At 50.6% G+C, this 18,678-nt stretch overlaps 1 protein-coding gene across 1 annotated transcript in view; it reads left to right on the forward strand.

Annotated features, from left to right (window-relative positions):
- The first annotated feature begins 213 nt into the window (after nt 1-213).
- Nucleotides 214-18,678, forward strand: part of Pepd (peptidase D) — a 135,066-nt gene continuing 116,601 nt past the window's right edge. The window contains exons 1-3 of the mRNA XM_031386186.1: nt 214-295; nt 9,448-9,631; nt 11,679-11,806. Coding sequence (XP_031242046.1) covers nt 279-295; nt 9,448-9,631; nt 11,679-11,806 — 329 coding nt within the window. The 5' untranslated portion in view covers nt 214-278. The remainder of the gene's footprint in view (nt 296-9,447; nt 9,632-11,678; nt 11,807-18,678) is intronic.

Here is an 18,678-nt window from a genome sequence, read left to right on the forward strand (position 1 = left end):
AATCAATTGATCTCCTGTCTCAGGACACTTCTTCCCAAGAGGGAAAGCCTTCTGCGTTGCCTCTCAAGTTCCTTGTAGTTCTTTGCAAGAACCTGAGACGCCCAATCCGCTCCAGGGCTCCTCTACTTAAGGGTGTGCAGTCCAGAGCCAGAGTGGGAGGGATCGAAGCCATCCCGCCCATTTAAAAACCCCGCCCTGGCCCCGCCCCGTCCGCCTTAGAGGAACCCTGGCAGGTTCAGCTGACGCCTCACTCCACGTGACGCTAGCGCCGAGTGAACATGGCGTCCACCGTGCGGTGAGTGCTGAGCTTGTCCCTTGTCCTTGTCCTGCCTGCGGCCCGCTTAGAGGTGGCCTGCCTCGTGTTCCTAGTTGAACAGTGTGTGACAGCCCCCGAGCTCTGACTGGAGTTGCTGTGTGGCCGCGGGCCGCGCGCTTCTTCTCCGGGGCACCGGAACCGAGAGCCGGGCCGGGCGAATGGTACCTGCAGAGCCTCTGCACACTCGCGGCTGCCCACTGGTCCTGGGGGGTTGCCCTGGAGCCCAAGGTGTGGCGGCCGCAGCGTTTGCGGGAGCTTCATAAATCTGTTCACTGCCACGCCCCTCCGATAGGGTGGCCAGCCTAGCCTGGGCGCCAGGTTGCCAGGCGCTTCCCCAAAAGTGAGGGGAAAAGTGAGTAGTATTTGTACTGGTCGTGGAATATCTGTTAATCAGGCCAGCACTTTCCTGATTCTTTTCTGGCTCAAATGTCAGCTTCTCCAAGACACCTTCCCTTAACTATCTGATCAATTCTATGCTGCCTGATTTTCTGTATGTCAGTTGTCTCCTCTTTAGCGCCAATGCAGACTTCATGCAGGGCCTCAGTAGTCCATTGCATTGCTCTGCTTAGGTTTGTCATACTTCTGTATGATTAAAGGGTCCGTGGTCCTGTTGGGAGGAAGTTTGGACAGATGGGCTCTGTTCAATGTTGCTGAAGGACAGCTGTTCAAAGGTTAAGAGATAACGACTGAGAGAGTAGGGTACATCCTTGAACTAGTAGGTGTGCTGCTAGTGACTTCTCCAGACTTTGTCCTGGGGAAGTGCAAGAAGGATTGCCATCTGGAATCTGCTTTTTAAGAATTTTAGACAGCCTCTCACTGTGTAGCACAGGCTGGCCTGGGACTCTGAATCCTCCTGCTTTGCCCTTCAGAGTGCTGACATTCCAGGCATGATAGCACTACACCCTGCTTGAGATCTGTTCTGCTTTGTTTTGCTTTGCTTCAAGACAGGGTTTCTCTGTGTAGCCCTGACTGTCCCAAAACTCACTCTATAGTCCAGACTGGTCTCAAATTTAGAGGTCCACCTACCTCTGCCTACCAAGTGCTGGGATTAAAGGTGTGTATCACTACCACTTGGCTTCTCTTTTGTTGTTGTTGTTGTTTTTTGTTTGTTTGTTTTTGTTTTTTTGTTTTGTTTTGTTTTTTGTTTTTTTGAGACAGGGTTTCTCTGTATAGAGCTATACAGGCTGTCCTGGAACTCACTCTGTAGACCAGGCTGGCCTCGAACTCATAAATCCTCCTGCCTCTGCCTCCCAAGTGCTGGGATTAAAGGTGTGTGCCACCCCACCCAGCTCACTTGGCTTCTTAAAGAGCCCGATAGCATGAGCTGTGGTTTCAGTGGGAGAGGGTGTGGACTTGGTGGTAGGGGATTGTAGGAAGGGTAGGGGTAGAAGAGGGCAGTTCTTCACAGACTGAGTTAGGAACTGAGACAAGTATGGTAAAATTAGTGGAGCAAATGCAACTCTCTGTATAAAACGAGGGCAGTGGAAACAGTGCCATCTTAGGTGGTTTCCAAGGTTGGGAGAGCTTTGAACATAGGAATCATTTAGTGACTGCAGTTTTCTAGGAGCAACACTGGGCCATTAAAGCTGATGGACAGATCTGTCATCTAACTCTGTGCCATCTAACTTTGATCTTGGTCTGTGCCAACAAGAGGCATGTGCTCTAGGATCATGGGATGATCTTTGTGTTAGGCGATCTTTGAGTGAACTTTAAACACTGAGATACACTTAAGGTGGAGAACTGTGCGGACAAAGTCCTGGTAGGTCTCCAGGAGGCCAGGACCAGAATTGTGAACCCAGCCTTTGACCCTCCATTAAGAAGCACAGTGAGCAATAAGCGTGGGCAGGTATCTGTCTTTGGGGATATCGTCTGTCTGTCCATCTGGGCTGGCAAGGTAGTCACAGGCAGTTCCAGCAGCTGTGTTTGGGTTGGAGACTCCAGGCTGGCTCAAGGCTTGCTTCTTTCTTGGAAGATTTCCGGTCTGGGATAGGAACTAGTCAGATGCTTAAAGGAAGCCTCTTGAAGCCAAACTGATTCTCTGGGGTCATCACCCAGGATAATCAAAAAGTGACACAAGTCTTGGGGAGGCATGTTTACTAAGAAAGCTGACAGATGTTGGGGGGAGCACAAGTTGGCCAGGGCCTCCTTGGGAAGAGCCATCTCAGAAGTGTTGAGCCTGGGTTGACTCCTGTAAGGCCCTAAAGACTGGAGGATGTTCTGTAGAAAGCTTAGCTCCCTGCTGCTGCATTTATGTGACAGGTTGGCATGTCAATTGTCTCTCCTTTTTGATAAGTGCCAAGGTTGTAAGCCAGGACTCCCTGTGCCAAGCCAAGTGTTCTACCACTAAACTATATTCCCAGCTTTTTTTTCTTTTTTCTTTTTTTTTTTTTCTTTTTTTTTCAGATAGGGGCTTGCCCTATGTAGGTCTTTTTTTTTTTTTTTTTTTTCTTTTTTTTTTTTTTTTTTTTTTTTTTCCTTTTCTTTTTTTGGTTTTTCAAGACAGGGTTTCTCCATGTCGCCCTGGCTGCCCTGGAACTCACTCTGTAGACCAGGCTGGCCTCAAACTCAGAAATCTGCCTGCCTCTGCCTCCCAAGTGCTGGGATTAAAGGCGTGTGCCACTACCACCCGGCCTATGTAGGTCTTCAACTCATGATCCTTCTTTATAAGCCTCCAGGGTAATGGGATTACAGGCATACACCACCATGCCCAACTAAGAGTGTCTGGTATAATGAGCCTCAGCTCATAGCCAAAGGCTCCCAAGGAATCTGAGTTGGTTTTCTACAGAGTCCTAGTAATACCTGGGAACAGAAGGCTCATGAGAATCTCAGGTGTACCCCATATGAATTGGGGAGCTGTAGAAGCCCTATATAGCATCTCAGACTCACAGTGAGAGACTCTCCTAATTCTGTGCACTGGTAGGAGGTAGTCCCCGCTTTCTCCTTGAGCCATGCATTGAGTTTTCTATGTACAGAGGCTGAAAGCTCTAGGCTGTAGCTGGGCCTGTCTGCATTTGTTTCCCTCTGTTCTTGTCCCGGAGCTTGCTCAGCTCATGACCCTGGGATGCTCTTGTCTTATAACATGATTAAAAGATTGTTCATGGATTTGGAGGTCCAGCCTGCAGATGGCTCCTCCTCCCATAAACAGGCCTCCTATTGAATCTGCTCAAACCCCCAGAGAACCTCAATTTGTTTTAGTAGTACACATCTTCACATCTTGCATAGCTGAGGACTTGGTTTCTGTTATTCCTTTCCTGGCATCCCTGGAGCCCAGGGAGCTATTTGGTTTGTATCCCTGGGGCCACCAACCTCAGGGATATGTGAAATGGTGCCTTTCAAATGAAAGAGTTGTTTTACCATATGAATTTTTCCAGAATCCTTTCTGTGTTCTTGGGAGACAGCGTGGCCAAAGGAGAGGAGTTGTGGATAGGAAGAGGCACAGAATTCCAAAGAGTAGGATGCAGAACGGGTTCTCATTCCTCATCTGAGCAGCCACTCCGGTAGCCACTGCATATCACCAAGGAGCATCACACTAGTTGCCCTGGGTGTGTGTCTGAGGAGCTACCTGATGTGCTGGGCTAAGCACTCTGGACACAAAATGTAGTCAGGGTCAAAAGCTGTCACTCCCTTATGTGAACCTTGTACTTCTGAGCAAAGTCCTCGTGTTCGCTCAGGAAAACAGGTGAGTCTGTGGAAGCCAGGCCAGCCCAGGTACCCTTTGGCCTCTTTTGTTCTCCCCTAGGCTTGGTCCTCTCTCGACTCAGTCCTGTCTTTGTCCCTAGGTGTGTGTGCTTGTTCTCCAGACCTCCTCAGGAGAGAGGAAAGCAGCTATGTGGCACTTGCCCCTGCCCAAAGCCCCTCCAGTCAGGGATATCTTCCTGTAGTTAGGTAGCCAGTGGCTACTGAACATCTCAGTGCCTGGTCATTCTTGGCCAGCCTCTTTCTCTGAGAGCTTATCATGTAGTAGCACAGGGATCTTGTTATAGTTTGTGCTATGGAGCTTGTGAGTATTGATAAGGCTTATATGCTTGTCTTAGTCTGTTTTCTGATACTATACCTAAATATACAAGACTGGTACCTTATTAGGAAAATAATTTTATTTTGGCTCACAGTCCTGGAAGCCATGTCAGCCAACAACACACCTTACTTTATGTTAGAACTTGATAGATGACATTGCATGGAAGGGATACATATGAAAGGAAGGTGTAGCTTTGCATAAAAGAGAGGTCCCATGGCAGCGACCATCTTGTGACAACTTACTGCCTTAGTAACTGTAACAGTCTGTGAGACCTAACTTGTTCCCTTGAGACAGTATTAATTCCTAATCATCTCCCAGAAAGCCCCAGACCTTTTAAGGTCCATGACTAATGTTAAGCTGGAGACTAAGCCTCTTCATGAACCTTAGTGACAGACCAAGGCAACATCCTTCTTTAATGCTATTTATTTATTAGTTCAGTATATGCAAAGGATTGCTATTGTGTAGCCCAGGCTGGCTTCTGAGTTTCAATCCTCCTGCCTCAACCTCCCAAGTGCTAGGATGCTGCCACACCCAGCTGGGCATAATGTTTTAAATTCCATTAAATAAATAAGGGATCACAAGGAAAACAAATTACATGGAAATACAGCCGTCAAGATGTTAAGTGAATCTGTGATGTGGTCACATGCGCTTTTATTGACACATTAATTAGATAACAGGAGCCTGGAGCAGGTCTAACAGGCACCTTGATTTTGAAGACTTGACAGATGAGAAAGTGTTCTAACAATGCTGTGATGTGAAAGCGCTGGTGAGCTCTGTGGGAGGCAGTCCCGGGCGTGGTGATACTCAGGCTAGTTGCTTGCACCAATAATAGTGAATCGAATGTAAATTTGAATTATAAGTTAGAGAAAACAAAGAAATTATTTTTCATCAAGAAGATAAGTTATTAATATTCCATGCATGGCTCTTCATCTGCCCTTGGGCCTTCGGTCAGAAACCTACAGGTGGCCATTGAGGGCAAGGGAGAGGGTGGTGGTGTTGGATAGTTTTAGGTCAACTTGACACAAGCTAGGGTGGTTTTGAAAGAGGGAACCTCATTAGAGAAAATGAGCTCTCACCAGATTTGTCTGTAGGAACTGACGATTGACGAGGGAGGGCCCGGCTCACTTTGGATGGTTCCACCCTTGGCTGGTGGTCATGGTGCTGTAAGAAGGCAGGCTGAGCAATCCATGGAGAACAAGCCAGTAAGCAGCACCCCTCCATGGCCTCAGCATCAGCTCCTGCCTCCAGGTTTCTGCCCTGTTTGTGTTCCTGTCCTGACTTCCTAGTCGATGAACAGTGGTGTAGAAGTGTGAGCCAAATAAACCCTTTCCTCCCCAACTTGCTTTTTTGGTCATGGTCTTTATCATAGTAACAGAAACCCTGAGACAGCAGCACAGGGAGGTTGCTACAATGGTGGGCTGCAGGAGCTGTGGTATTGCACGCTCCCTGGGGTCTGCTATTGGCCCTGGGTTGCCTCCTGGGTGTTGGTGGTTGGCCTGGGAGAGTCTGTCCTGTGGATGTCTTTATCCTTGAGCTGATCCATGAGCCACTTTGTTCCTCTCAGACATATCTATGCCCTGGATGCATGCAGTGGATTGTACTTTGTTCTGGGACTCAGGAATGACATGCTTGTGGCTTTGAAATTCCAAGGGTCAATTAACAACCAACTAGCCAACTAACAAACAAACCCTTCACCAGAAACCAGTTGGACAGCCAGGCCTAGAGGAGGCCTCAGGAGTCTGAGCAGAATTGCAAATGCATGGACTTCATGGCTGACAGAGCAAGTTCAAGGCCAGTCTGTCTCAAAATAAAATGTTAAAAAAGGGCGATGCCTGGGGATATAGCTCAGGGGCAGGTGCTTGCCTAGGATGTGCCAGATGCTGGGTTCAGCTCCCAGGATCACAAAAGAAATGAGCTGAGGATGGTTTATTGGTACTATGTTAGATGAATTTACAGAGAGAAGTCACTTTTGCTCTGACCCTGACTATCCCTTTGAGGGTTTGGTATCTCTGTAATCTTTGATCCTGAGAGTGTCCTGGAGTTCTTATTGACGGGAGCACGTGGCCTTGCCTGGTGGCTCAGGCTGAACTGGCTTTCTTTAACCCAGATAAGGTGGGTGGTGGTGTGACTGAGCCCCGTAGGAGGGGTGAGTGAGTATCCCAGGGCTTGTTCCGAGGAGCCCCCAACATGCTCAGATGCTCAAGTGTCTTACATGAAGCAGGCAGTAGACCCCAGGTCTGGGTGTCCAAAGGGACTTTAGACCTTTTCGACAATTTTGGACAAGAGGTCAAGAACCTTCTAGATGGGATGATCACATGCCAGGGACAGGTGTCACTTGTTAGGCTTAAGGAGGTGGCTCACGTAGAGGGATGCTGTGGGAGGCAAGGAAGCTCAGCCCAGCGTTTCAGCCATGGTACTGTGGGTGGGGTGACTTGACCTGAGCCCGTCTATCAAGTCCTTATGCATTTGCTCATGAATTCCCCCTCCTGTGCTGTGCTGACCCCCTTCCCTGGGTGTAACCCAGTGGGTAGGAAGGGGGTGGGAGTTCTGAGTGTGGGTGCTGGAGGGTGCACTTTCAGTTCCTGTCAGCCAGGCCAGCTGGGAGCCTTGCTTACAAGCTGTTACTAGGATACTCCTGCTCTTTCACCCTTGTGGCTGAGAAGGGCAGATATCAACCCCAGCTTTGTGGAGGTCCTGGCTGCTTGTGCCCACCAGACCTCCCACTCACTCTCTTGGGAGGAAGGAAGGGCAGGTGCTGGGGGGTAGGAGTGAGTATCTAGACCACCAGCGTGTGGAGGTGCTCCCCGCTGGGAGCTGAATGGTGCTGATGTGGCACCTCCCCATCTGCACAGTTGATATTTGGCCCCCACAAGCACTTGCTGTGTGTCAGGCATTGTGGTAGGCACAGGACACAGTGACTCAGACAGATCTGGGTCTGTCTCCTGGAAGGCTTGTCTCAGTTAGGGTCCTGGTTGGTGCCAGGAGTTGGCTGTAACGATGGTTTTACAGATCTGCAGGAAAGTAAAAAGAACCTGAAGGGGAGGGGAAATTGTGGCTCTCTGCTCTGAGAGACAGGTACAGGCCATTTAGTTTTATGGCCTGCCATGGAAGGAGTCGAGGGAGCTCTATGCTCATGTTTTGCTCCTTCCCCTCCCCCACCTCTCACACCTCTCATAGGCTCAGCCTACCTGGAATCTGGAGGCCTAGCTGATGGACCTACAAACTCACAGTCTATAGGTCCAAGGCACTGTGGGTGGGCTGGATCTGGAGGGCAAATGGGGAGATTGGCCTGGTGCTACGTGGGGTGAGTGATGGTGGTGGTCGGGAAGAAATGAGTCTAGGGATGATTACAAGGCAGCATTGGGGCCAAGGTATGTAGGAGGTATATGTAGGGTGTGAGGGTCATGAGGCCTCTTCTTAGCTCCCTTGCAGTGTGATGGGGCATCATGGTCCTCATTCAGAGCCTACTCTGCTGCAGAGGCTGCGGCTTAAGCCTGCTCTCTTGAACTCTGCCACTGCCCCTGCCTGGAGATTTCAGGGTCTCCCTGCTACATTCCCACCCTTGTCTGACTTCTAGCTGCTTTGCTTGGTCTGCCTGCCTTCCTTCCCAGTCTCATTACACCAGACATAGATACCAGTTCTGTCTTTGTCACATGTTACCTGGAGAGACAGCCACAAATTAAGTCTGAGCTTTGCACATAGGAGGAGGCTGCTGAAGGGCGGGAAAGCTCAGACTAAGAAAGCAGTGGAGGGTGTCTTAAAGTTGGACAAAGGTGGATCTGGGCCATGTGGGCTAGGTGTGTGAGGGTGATGGATCAGAGGTGGGATGACAAGGCAGGGATGGCTTGAGCACCATCAGAGCACAGCTCTCTCTAGTGGCAGGAGGAAGCAAGGTTCAAGTCTTTGTCATGCTGTTATATCAGAGGTCCAGGGACCTCTCTCTGCATGTAGAGGGACATCATTGGCCTGTGATGACAGATGGTACTTAGAGCTGAAGCACTGAATCCACTCAGCTATGCACAGTGGAAGGAAGAGTATGGATCTCATCCTGGGGTTCCAGTACAAGGCTGGCTTGGAAATGATGGGGAAAACAGAGAAGACGGAGGAGTGGAGTGGAGTCCAGCAGTATTGTGTCACAGTGTCATGGCTACAGAAAGACCTGGTGAGGACTAGGTCAGGACCCAGTGTGGATTTAGGCGCGTAGGCTCATTGTGGTCAGATGTACTGTTTGTTTAGGGGAGTGATGTGTAGGCCTCGGGATAAACTGGGGAGCATGTGTTGTCAGAAGTACCAGAGGCTTGGTTTCTCTTTGGAGTGTTAACAGCAAAGTGGAGGGAGAAATGGATTGATGAGAGGGCTGAGGAGGCAGGTTCCCTTTTTTAGGGTTGGGTTATTATATGTCTGGATGTTGAAGGTGCCCCAGTGGGGGGAGAAACTTCGTACAGAAGCAATCTGTGGATTGGCATGGGACCTGGGCAGGAGCTATCTTAGAAACCTAGGGAGGTACATCTCCCAGTGAAGGCAGACCTGGCCCTCCCCAGCTCCAGCAGACTCTCCAGAACACCAGCCTTGCTATCCTTGAAGGCTGTACTCTGCAGTTGCTGGTCACAGGGACATGGTGCCGTGGGGCTGCACTATTTGTGTATACTGAGGGGTTGGGCATTGTTGAGCACGGGAGCCACCAATACAGGCTGTAAGGCTGGGAACGGATGTGAAAGGGGGCGGAATGGCGAGTGCTGTCTGGGTCAGAGCTCAGCTTTCCCACCTGTTCCTGAAAATCCAAAGCAGATGGCAGGCCCTGGAGGGTGGCACATGAGTGCCATCTCCCCCACAGAGGCTTTCCCACATAAGCCTTGTCCGCCTACCAGCTGAGCAGGAACAGTCACCTCTCATCCCCAGGTAAGCTGGGCGCTCAGGAGCAGAAGGGTAGAGAAGTATTATGGACAAGCCTTGGTTGGCTCAGTGGTTGGCTCAGTGAAGGGTTATCTCTGGGTCCCAACAGGCTAAGCATAGGCCGGCTTACCACAGGTTGCCCAGAGTCCCCCTGCAGGCCCAGACGGCAGGTAATGGACACATGTGGGGATATGCTAACCAGCCTGTGCTCATGTCTCTGCAGCCCTTCCTTCTCCCTGGGGAATGAGACCCTGAAGGTGCCACTGGCACTATTCGCCCTGAACAGGCAGCGCCTGTGTGAGAGGCTGAGGAAGAATGGAGCTGTACAGGCCGGCTCAGCTGTCGTGTTGCAGGGTGGGGAAGAGATGCAACGATACTGCACCGATACCTCCATCGTCTTCCGCCAGGTGAGCCGCACCCCACTGTCACAGGCTTGCCAGGCATGGTGCTCAGGGCTGGGCAGGGGTTGGTTCCAGGGGCCCCTAGAGGCAGCTTGGAGCAGGGATCCACATTTGGGGTCAGCATTTGGGGTCAGGGAATAGAAAGATATCCTTGTGGGTGCAAACAGTCTAGCTTCACAGAGGAGTTGGGGTTTGGAGTGAGCCAGGGTGAATTTGGACAAGCAAGAGGGCAGTGTGCACAGGAGTGGGTAAAACAGAGGCTGGTCTCGGCCACTGACTACAGTTTGGGGGACAGCAGAAAGTGAAGCTACAGAGGAGGGGTTGAGTTCCTAAGACCAGATGCTGTCAGAGAGGAGATCTGTGAGGGTTGTGTGAGCTGCCTGTTCAGAGGCCTTCATCTGGGTTAGCCAGTGCTCACCCTTGGCATCCTAACTGGGCCTTGGTCATGTTCCCTTCTACCAGACCTGTATATATATTAAGATCTCTTTGAGGTTCTGGAGTGCCAGTATGCAGCCTAGATATCCTGTCCTTAGCTGAGAATTACTGCAACACAAAGTCCTCAGAAGTAACAACACTTGCCCAGGAAGCAAGGGTAACCCAGAATTGGGCCTACACACATTGATTCATCGTACCCACTTTACAGAGGAGGAAACTGAGGCCTGGGGGAAGGCCAGCTTGCCAAGAGGTAGACCTGTTAGAGCCCTATCTTCTAGCTGGGCCTAGTGAAGGCCTGAAATCCCAGTACTTGCGAGGCTTAATTAGTTAGATCAGTAGTCTATAACTAGCCTGGAAAACTTAGGGAGACCCTACCTCAAAATAAAAAAAAAAAAATTAAAAAAGAAAAAAACCCAACTGAGAATGTTGTTCTAGAATCTAGCAATGAGCAGTGGGGTATGTGTCCCAGTGGTAAAGCCCCTGTCTAGAATGCCCCAGTGAGGGGCAAGGGGTGTGGCTCAGTGGTTGAGCACCTGCCTACCGCATAGTAGGCTCTAGCTTTAATGTCCAGTTCAACCATCATGCATGCACGCACAAAGTCCAGTTCCACGGCTGCAGTTATTTTCTCTCTCAGCCTCCGGACCTAGAACTGTGGCCAGAACCTTTCTTAGAGTGGGAGGTGGGGGCACAGAGGAATGTGAAGGGGCAGGTTGTAAGGAAGGGAAAAGGCAAGGTCTAGCCTCAGGCTGGAGCCTATCCACTGCAGCAGGACACAGATGGGCTATGATCCTCATGGCCCCATTGTCCCCGTAGCCACAGGCTTGCAGCCCCCAGCTGCCAGGTATCATGGAGGTCTCAGGCTTTTTCTGCCTAATATTGAAGCTTCTAGAGCTTTTATATATTTGTAGCTTAAAAAATCATCACGTTTCTAAATTCAGCTGTGGGCTCCCTGATTGATGTCATTCTGGGTTCATCTGAGAAGAGCCCCCCTCCCCCACACTTCATACCTTGGTGACACCAGCTCCGTGCTTACTGCAGAGCATCAAGGGAGGCCGGGGCAAGGCGAGAATCCCCATTTGGCTAAAGATATTCTCTGTGGGTTTCTGAATTGGTGCTGTTGGCCGCTGGCTGCCATGATTCTAGGAAGCGACCTTCAGATGGATGAGGTAGAGACACACAGGAAACTTAAATCATTAAAAATAAAAGACCTGAGTTTGGCTAGGGAAATGGCTCAGTGGATAGAAGTGCTTGCTGCAAAGCCAGACACCTGAGTTCTGTCCCCAGGACCCGTAAGGTAGAAGGAAAGAACCTGTTCATACAGGTTATCCTCTTATGTCACGTGAGTGCTGTGGCACACACACAGACATAGACGGTAATAGATGAATGTAATTAAGAGAGGGTGGAAGGCAGGGTCAGAGGGTCCCCTGTCTGCTCTTGACGAACTGCAGCATGCCAGGGTAGACAGCTGGCGGCTGGATTGGGAATTAGTCTGTGCAGGGCCGAGGCCATTTCCTAAGAGGAGGCCTGAGTCTAGCAGGGAGGCCTCAGTCTCTGCTCACCTGCCTTCCGTACCTCTGCTCTGCTCACTGGGTAATGAGGCCCTGCGCTCCCTCCACAGGAGTCCTTCTTTCACTGGGCCTTCGGTGTCATTGAGTCAGGCTGCTATGGTGTCATCGACGTGGACACTGGAAAATCAACCCTGTTTGTGCCCAGGCTTCCCGATAGCTACGCCACCTGGATGGGAAAGTAAGGAGGGGTCCCTGCCTTGGTACCAAGCCTGCTGAGGATGATGATGGGCTGGGGCAGGAGGAAGGGCCTTTGCTGGCAAGCTCTGAATCACAGCTCTGAACCTCACTTGGGAGGAGGGGTCAGATTAAACCTATAGGTTGGAGGCATGGTTTATTGGAAAGCCCAGATTCCCTGAATACTAAAGATACCTGTGGTGTTTGGACCAGCCTGCGGTGGCTTCTGCATAGGCTTGCTGGAGGAGTGTGTGCTGTCTGGGCCCCTTTTCTGAGGCTCGTTACTTATATTTAGAGGTGTTACTAATGCCTGTCTCTAGCCACAGATGGTCTGTCCTTCCCTGGCTTCTCTCTGAGAGATGGTGGAGGATTAGGGCTGTCCATGTGAGGAGTTTGGGACCAGAGGCCAGGCTGTAAGCTCCCTGGGAGAGGCTGGCCCACTTCTATTCTCCAAGATACCTGGCAGCGCTCCTGCCTGCTCACAGCACTGAGGCCAGACACTAACCAGGGATGTTTGAAGTGATCAGAGAATCTTGTCTCCCAGTGTGTCATTTCTGCCTGGAGAGTGATTATTCTGGGCTAATGTGTAAATTGCAGCCTTTGCTACCTGGTGCCCCATGGCGTTCATTACCAGGTGGGCTGCTGAGTCTGTGACTGATTTGAGTGACATGGCACCTGGCCGCCATAGGGACTCTGAGCTCTCTGCAGAGGGCCAGAGCCCCTAAAGGACTGTCCTCTGTACTGCCTCTACTTCGTGTGCTGTCCCTTATGCTCCAAGCAGACTGCACAGCATCCGTTGCAGATCCTGGCATCTTGCTCTGCTGTTTTGGGGTGGGGTGGGGGTCAGCTCCACAAATTGGCGTCAGTTCTGCTTCTAGGTCCCTTGGCAGCATCCCAGGCTGGCCCTGGGCCATCAGCTTTGCTGTGGAGATGCAGCGGAGGCAGAGTTGGTAGCAGGAGAGACGCAAGCTCTGGTTTCCCTGTGAAGTTTTCTTGGCTTGACTCTTGGGAGGGACCAAGGCAGGGCTGGGAGAAGACAAATCTTGCTTAGCTGCCTTTCGGGTAGACAGCTGGGCTGCTGGGGAGAGGCTATGCCGGGTCCTTCCCTTATATTCCATCTTATATTCCATCGGCAGCCAGATCCTTACCACTTCCCTGCTTTAAAGAGGAAACAGGTTCACTGTGCTGAGCGAGGCCAAGAAAGGCTTGCCTGTGGTCTGTCATGGCCTCTATATGATAGCATGGGACACCAGTGAGTAAGTCTAACCACTGCTCTGATTCCTTCCTCGGATCCACAGTACCATTACAGCGGTGTGTTGGTAGGTTGGCTACATCCGAGAGGCCAGCATGAGGTGATGATGTTGCTAGGAGTGCAGAAATATTGTCCCTGAATGGCTGACCTGGAAGTCACTGTGCCGTCCCAGGTGGGCAGTGAGCTTGTAATCTTCTGTCTGGCTGGAGAAGTGGCATCTCTTTCACTCCTGCTTGACCCTGGTCAGGACCACAGTACAGTATGTTGCTGTGGTTCTCTCTAGTGGGACACTCTGCCCTACCATAAGGAAGCCACACTCAGCTTTGTGGAGAACCTCTGCTAGTGCCACACCAGTCATAAGCGTCACCAGTCACAAGGCTTCTGCCAAGGTCACGGTGTCATGGAGGTCAGCAGTGCTGCCCAGGCTCTCTCTCACTTCCTGACCCTGAGAGTCCACACACTAGTGACCTTTCTCATTTCAACAGAACTCTTGACCCTAAGGGAGGAAGGACGTAGCTTGGTTTAGTGTCTCAGAAGGCATGGCTTATCATGGTAGGGAAGGCTTGACAACAGGGGCGACTCAGGGCCTGTCAGCGGGAGTGTGACATCATGTCGTGGCAGTCGTCAGGAAGCAGAGAATGGGACCAAACAGGTGGTCAGGCTGTAACTCTCACAGCTTGCCTCCAGTGCCCAGCTAATAAAGGTTCTGCAAGCTTCCAGAATAGCACCCAGCTGGAGACTGGATGTTCAATCACATGAACCTCTAGGGGACAGCTCAGATTCAAACCACAGCAAGGATAAATCGTTTTTAGCTTTTTATTCCACTCAGGTTTAGGGTTGGGCATTACTCAACTGTAGTATATAAGTCAGGGTTTCACTGCTATGACGAAGTACCTGAGAGAAACAAGTTCAAAAGAGGGATGGTTTATTTTGGCTCATGATTTCAGAGGTTTCACTCGGAGGTTTGCAGGCTTTATCACTGTGGATCTGACATAAGGCAGAATACTGTAGTAGTGGAAGCATGTTGCGCAGCTACTCTCATGGTAGCTTGAAAAGAACAGGTAGGGGAAGACAGACAGACAGATGGATGGACAAGGGCTCTAAAATGCTATTTTAAGGATATACCTCCCAGTGCCTTACTTCAGTTAGGCTTAGCCTCCTAAAAGCCCACTGAGCTATTAGTCTGTCAGTAGTTAATCTATTGATGAACTTAATACCATAATATGCCTCTTCTGAGCATTGCCTCACAGGGGAGCAAGACTCCAACATACCAATCTTTGTGGGACCCCTCTTATCAAAACCATAGACCTAAAAAAACTGAAACAGCCTTGAGGAAGTGTATGTCTCATCTCCATAAGATATTCCCAGAATGCCTCCTGCACCCCAAGCTGTCCTTGTGAACAGAACTGTGACTGTCCATGGTGGTTTGAATGAAAATGGCCCTCATAGGCTCTCGGGAGTAGAACTGTATGTAGCCTTGTTGGAGTAGGTGTGATCTTATTGGAGGAAGAGTTGTCACTGGGGATGGGCTTTGAGGTCTCAGATGTTCAAGCCAGACCCACTGTTCCACTCTCTTCCTGCTGTCTGCCAATCCAGCACCATGTCTTCCTGTGGGCTGACATGCTTCCTGCCCTGATAATAATGGACTAAACCTCTGAAACTGTCAAGTAGCCCAATGAAATGCTTCCCTTTATTATGAGTTGCTGTGGTCATGGTGTCCCTTCACAGCAATAGGAACCCTACCTAAGACACTGTTCTTTCAGCATCCCCTTGGCCCTACCTCCTTGCTCAAACCAAGCTTGCCAAGATGAGAGACAGCTCAGAAGCTGGCAGATACTTTCAACTGTGAGCTGTAGGGATGGACAGTGGAGGTCCAGGTCCAGGCCAGCTGGCCCCACTTGGTGTGCACTCTCTCTCTCTTTCTTTATCTTGAGATAAAATGATACTATGTAGCCTAGGCTGGCCCCAAACTCATATCCACCTGTCTCCTCCCCACATGCTGGGTTTATAGGTGACTATTACCATGCCCCATCAAAAGAATTATGTGGGTAATTGCATGCATGCATGCAGAGGTGTGTGTGTGTGTGTGTGTGTGTGTGTGTGTGTGTGTGTGTGTGTGTGTTGCTGGGGCTGCATAACCTAGGCAAGCACTCTACCACTGAGCTGTTCACCTAGGTATTTCCTTATGAAGAATTGACTCTAGCAAGAAAGGACTGATGCTGCCTGGGAGTTGACGGCAGGCATCTCCAGCTGGTACACTGGAAGATTCTACCCCAGTTGCTGAACTCGTGTAAACTCCCCATGTCTCTTACAGTTACATCCTGGGAATTAATTGCCCTTGACTGAAGGGCTTAAAGCCCAGGACTTTGATTGGTCAGGTATCAGCTGTTAGCAGTCTGCTTTCCCCATGCTCCTATAGTCTTCAAGAATAGAGGAACTCCGTAGCTGAGTCTGAGACTATTAAAGCGCTCCTTTAGTCTGGCCCTGCTTTGCTGAGGCAGCTCATTGTCTGGTGCAGAATAGAGCCTAGAGTAACCTTGAGGGTAGATTCATGTCTGCAGGGTTGGTTCCCCTGGTGTATGAGGCTGTGTGTGCTGTGTAGGTCAGGCCCAGCAGCTGTGGTCCCAAGGGAGACTGTGACACCATGGCTAAGACAGTTCCCCCAGCAGACCTTTCCCTTCTGGGCTCTGGGCTGACTCACTGTCTCTCTGTACTGTTTGGGAGGGAAGGCCTGGTTGTAACAGGCAGGTGACAAAGGGGCCAGTTGTCTGGGCTCGAGCTGGGAAGCAGCCAGATCTGATGTGCACGGCTGCTTCCAGACGCTGCGGTAATCAATAGGGCACCGGGAGCAAGGCTGATGGGATTACCTGGCCTTTGCAATCAAAACCCACCAGACTGAACATTTGACCTTAAGCTCCTCGGCTTCCTTTGGAGTCTCTATCTGATGGCTTTTGAAAATCCATCTGGCAGGTTCTACAATCCAAAGTCACTCAGGAAACCTGAGGTCCGCTGTAGGATCCACAGCTTCCGTGGACACAGCCTTGCCATCAGGGTTGCAGATGCTGGCGGAGGAGACTGGAAGCCCAGGGCTGGCCTGTACCTCACCCTACACCCTTACTGAAGCAGAAGGATGGGAGCGCCTGATGTGTTTGGAGTTTATTCAAAAGAGGATTAGCTGACAGTGGCTCTTTCTACACCAAGTAGCTTCAGGAAGTTTTATGGATAGGGGATCCTCTACATTCCTTCCTGTCCCTGACCAAACTGAAAGGACAGATAGTGTGCCTGGCCTAGGTTTGCAGGGAGGTGGTGATTGGCCTCTCTAGGACCTGTCTGGTCCTAGGCTACCCAGGAATGTGTCTTGTGAAAGAGTGCACATGGGGTGGCTTTTGTTGTTTGAGGCGGGGTCTTGCTCCGGATGTAGCTCAGGATGACCTTGAATTCAAGATCCTTCTATCTCAGCTTCCTAGATTCTGGCGTTATGGCGTGTGTCATCGCACATGGTTTTATGTGGACTGTTTGTGACATGAGATATGGTGTGTGGGTCTCTTTTATGGCACTGCCCCATATCCCCTTGAGTCACAAGGGGACAGTACTCTGGCTCAGGCTGGCATCAGGAGGAAGGATGGGCTCTTTGAGGAGAGCAGTCTTGAGGGGGGGCTAATGGGTTCTTTTTGACTCCTCCTGAGCACCACACCTGACTCCCGGCACCTAGGGACTAGCCAGAGCCCTAGCTTTCATGGGTGCTTGGGCAGGTTTGTCTCAATCACTGATCCTCGCAGTGTGGCCTTCCTCTGCCTGGCTTCTCTGTGTCAGGATAATCTCAGAGGCTGTGCTGTGGCTGCCCCAGCTCACACATAGGAGCAGTCTCCAGGCTCAGACACTGCTCTGATTTGCAGAGGGCTACTTCCCTCTTTGACAACTTAATGACATCTTGATATGGTTGCTGACTTCTGCTCTGCACGCACTGTGTTGTGCCAATAGTGGAATAAAAGGCAGCGGCATTGTTTGGAGCTGGAGGCAGATGCTTGGAGCTGGAGGCAGACGCCCAGCCCTGGAAACGGATGGTGGTTGCTGTCATTTGCCCTTTTTACTTATTCATTAACCACACGCAGGTGGTCAGCTAGCCACCAAGACCTGCCCTTTAAAATTCCATTTTCTGGAGGGTTCCATCATGTCTGTATCATGTGGCATTAATTTAATGGCTTCTTCTCACCTGAGGACTCACTCACACAGAGCTTTGGGGCCCATGGTACTGTGACCAAGCGTCACCTGCTCTGATTCTGGGCTTGTGCTTGGGCCCAGCTGCTGGCAGAGCACAAATCCCCTATATAGGACAGGTATTCTGTGAAGGGAGGCAACCTCTCTCTTCTGTCAGAACTGCACTGTGCACTGGAATGAGTATCCAAGTGAGCTCAGCTCCTCTCCTGATTTATCCCTTCAGCCTGGTTCTTTCCGTTGGACCTCCCATGTGATGGGGCCAGTCATGAGCTGTGCCTGCTAGGTGTAGATCCTCTAAGAAGCCACTTTGTGCCCGGTCAGCACTCCCTCAGTGCATTCAGAGATTCCCAGGGACCCTCCCCACTGGTAGACATGCCTCCCCTTTTCCCATCAGCTCCACTAAGTTGTGGCTGCCAAGTGTCCCATGGCTGGTTTGATCATGCAGCCTGGCACATATGTCCCTCCAGGTAATGTCTAAATGATTTTTACTGTAATTAACTCACAAACATGAAAAAAGCAAGTACTGTTCAAACATAATTATCTCTGTCCTTTCTGAGAGTGTAACGTTCAGAGCACCAGACAAAATGCCCACAGCACTTCCTATTTTATATGTTGGTGGTTATTCCTGGCAAGGCAACACATGCGAGATGCACTAAGACCTAGTTTGCACTCAGCCTAGACTGTGGCATCTGCCTCTGTTAGGAGAGCAAGTACTGGGCAAAGGGTACTTGTGGGGGTCAGTACTTGTGCCCACTTCTTCCTGTTGGGGCTCTTCCGGGGGTCAGCCTCCCTTTGTTCCACCTTGCCATCCATAAACAGTTTGAATGACAGCTGTCCCCCATAAGGTCGTGTATTGAATGCTTGGCTTTCCTACCTGATGGTGCTGGTTGGAAGTAAGACTTTGGAGGAAATAGGTCACTGGGATGGGTCCTCAGGGTGCCGTCTTGTCGCATGCCCCACCATCTCTGCTGTCAGCTGCCTGTCCACTGCAAACGGAACAGCCTTTGTTGTTCATGCCTTCTATGTTAGTGCCCTGCCTCTCCCCATTCACTCAGGATTAGTGGAGCCAAGCAACCCCACACTGAACCTCTGAAACCAAGAACCCATGAAATAAATAGCTCCTTCCTTAGGTTGCTCTGCAAGGCATTTCATCATAGTGATGTAAAATGAGCTGTGTAAGCACCATGCAGGAGTTTGGAGGTGAGCACGCAGGAGGGACCCCCAGTGTTCACAGCCCACAGCCCAGTTCACACTCCTCTGTGCTGCCACTTCCCCTGGCTTCATGGGATCAAGCTCTCCACCTGGGGCTTACCGCTTCCAGACCTCACCAGGCTTCTCTGGTCCGGCAAGTCTCTGATGAACCCCACCTTGTAAGACTCCAGAAGGGAAGGACAGGAAGATGTTTC

The sequence above is a fragment of the Mastomys coucha genome, unplaced genomic scaffold, assembly GCF_008632895.1.
Source record: "Mastomys coucha isolate ucsf_1 unplaced genomic scaffold, UCSF_Mcou_1 pScaffold21, whole genome shotgun sequence".
NCBI lineage: Eukaryota > Metazoa > Chordata > Mammalia > Rodentia > Muridae > Mastomys > Mastomys coucha.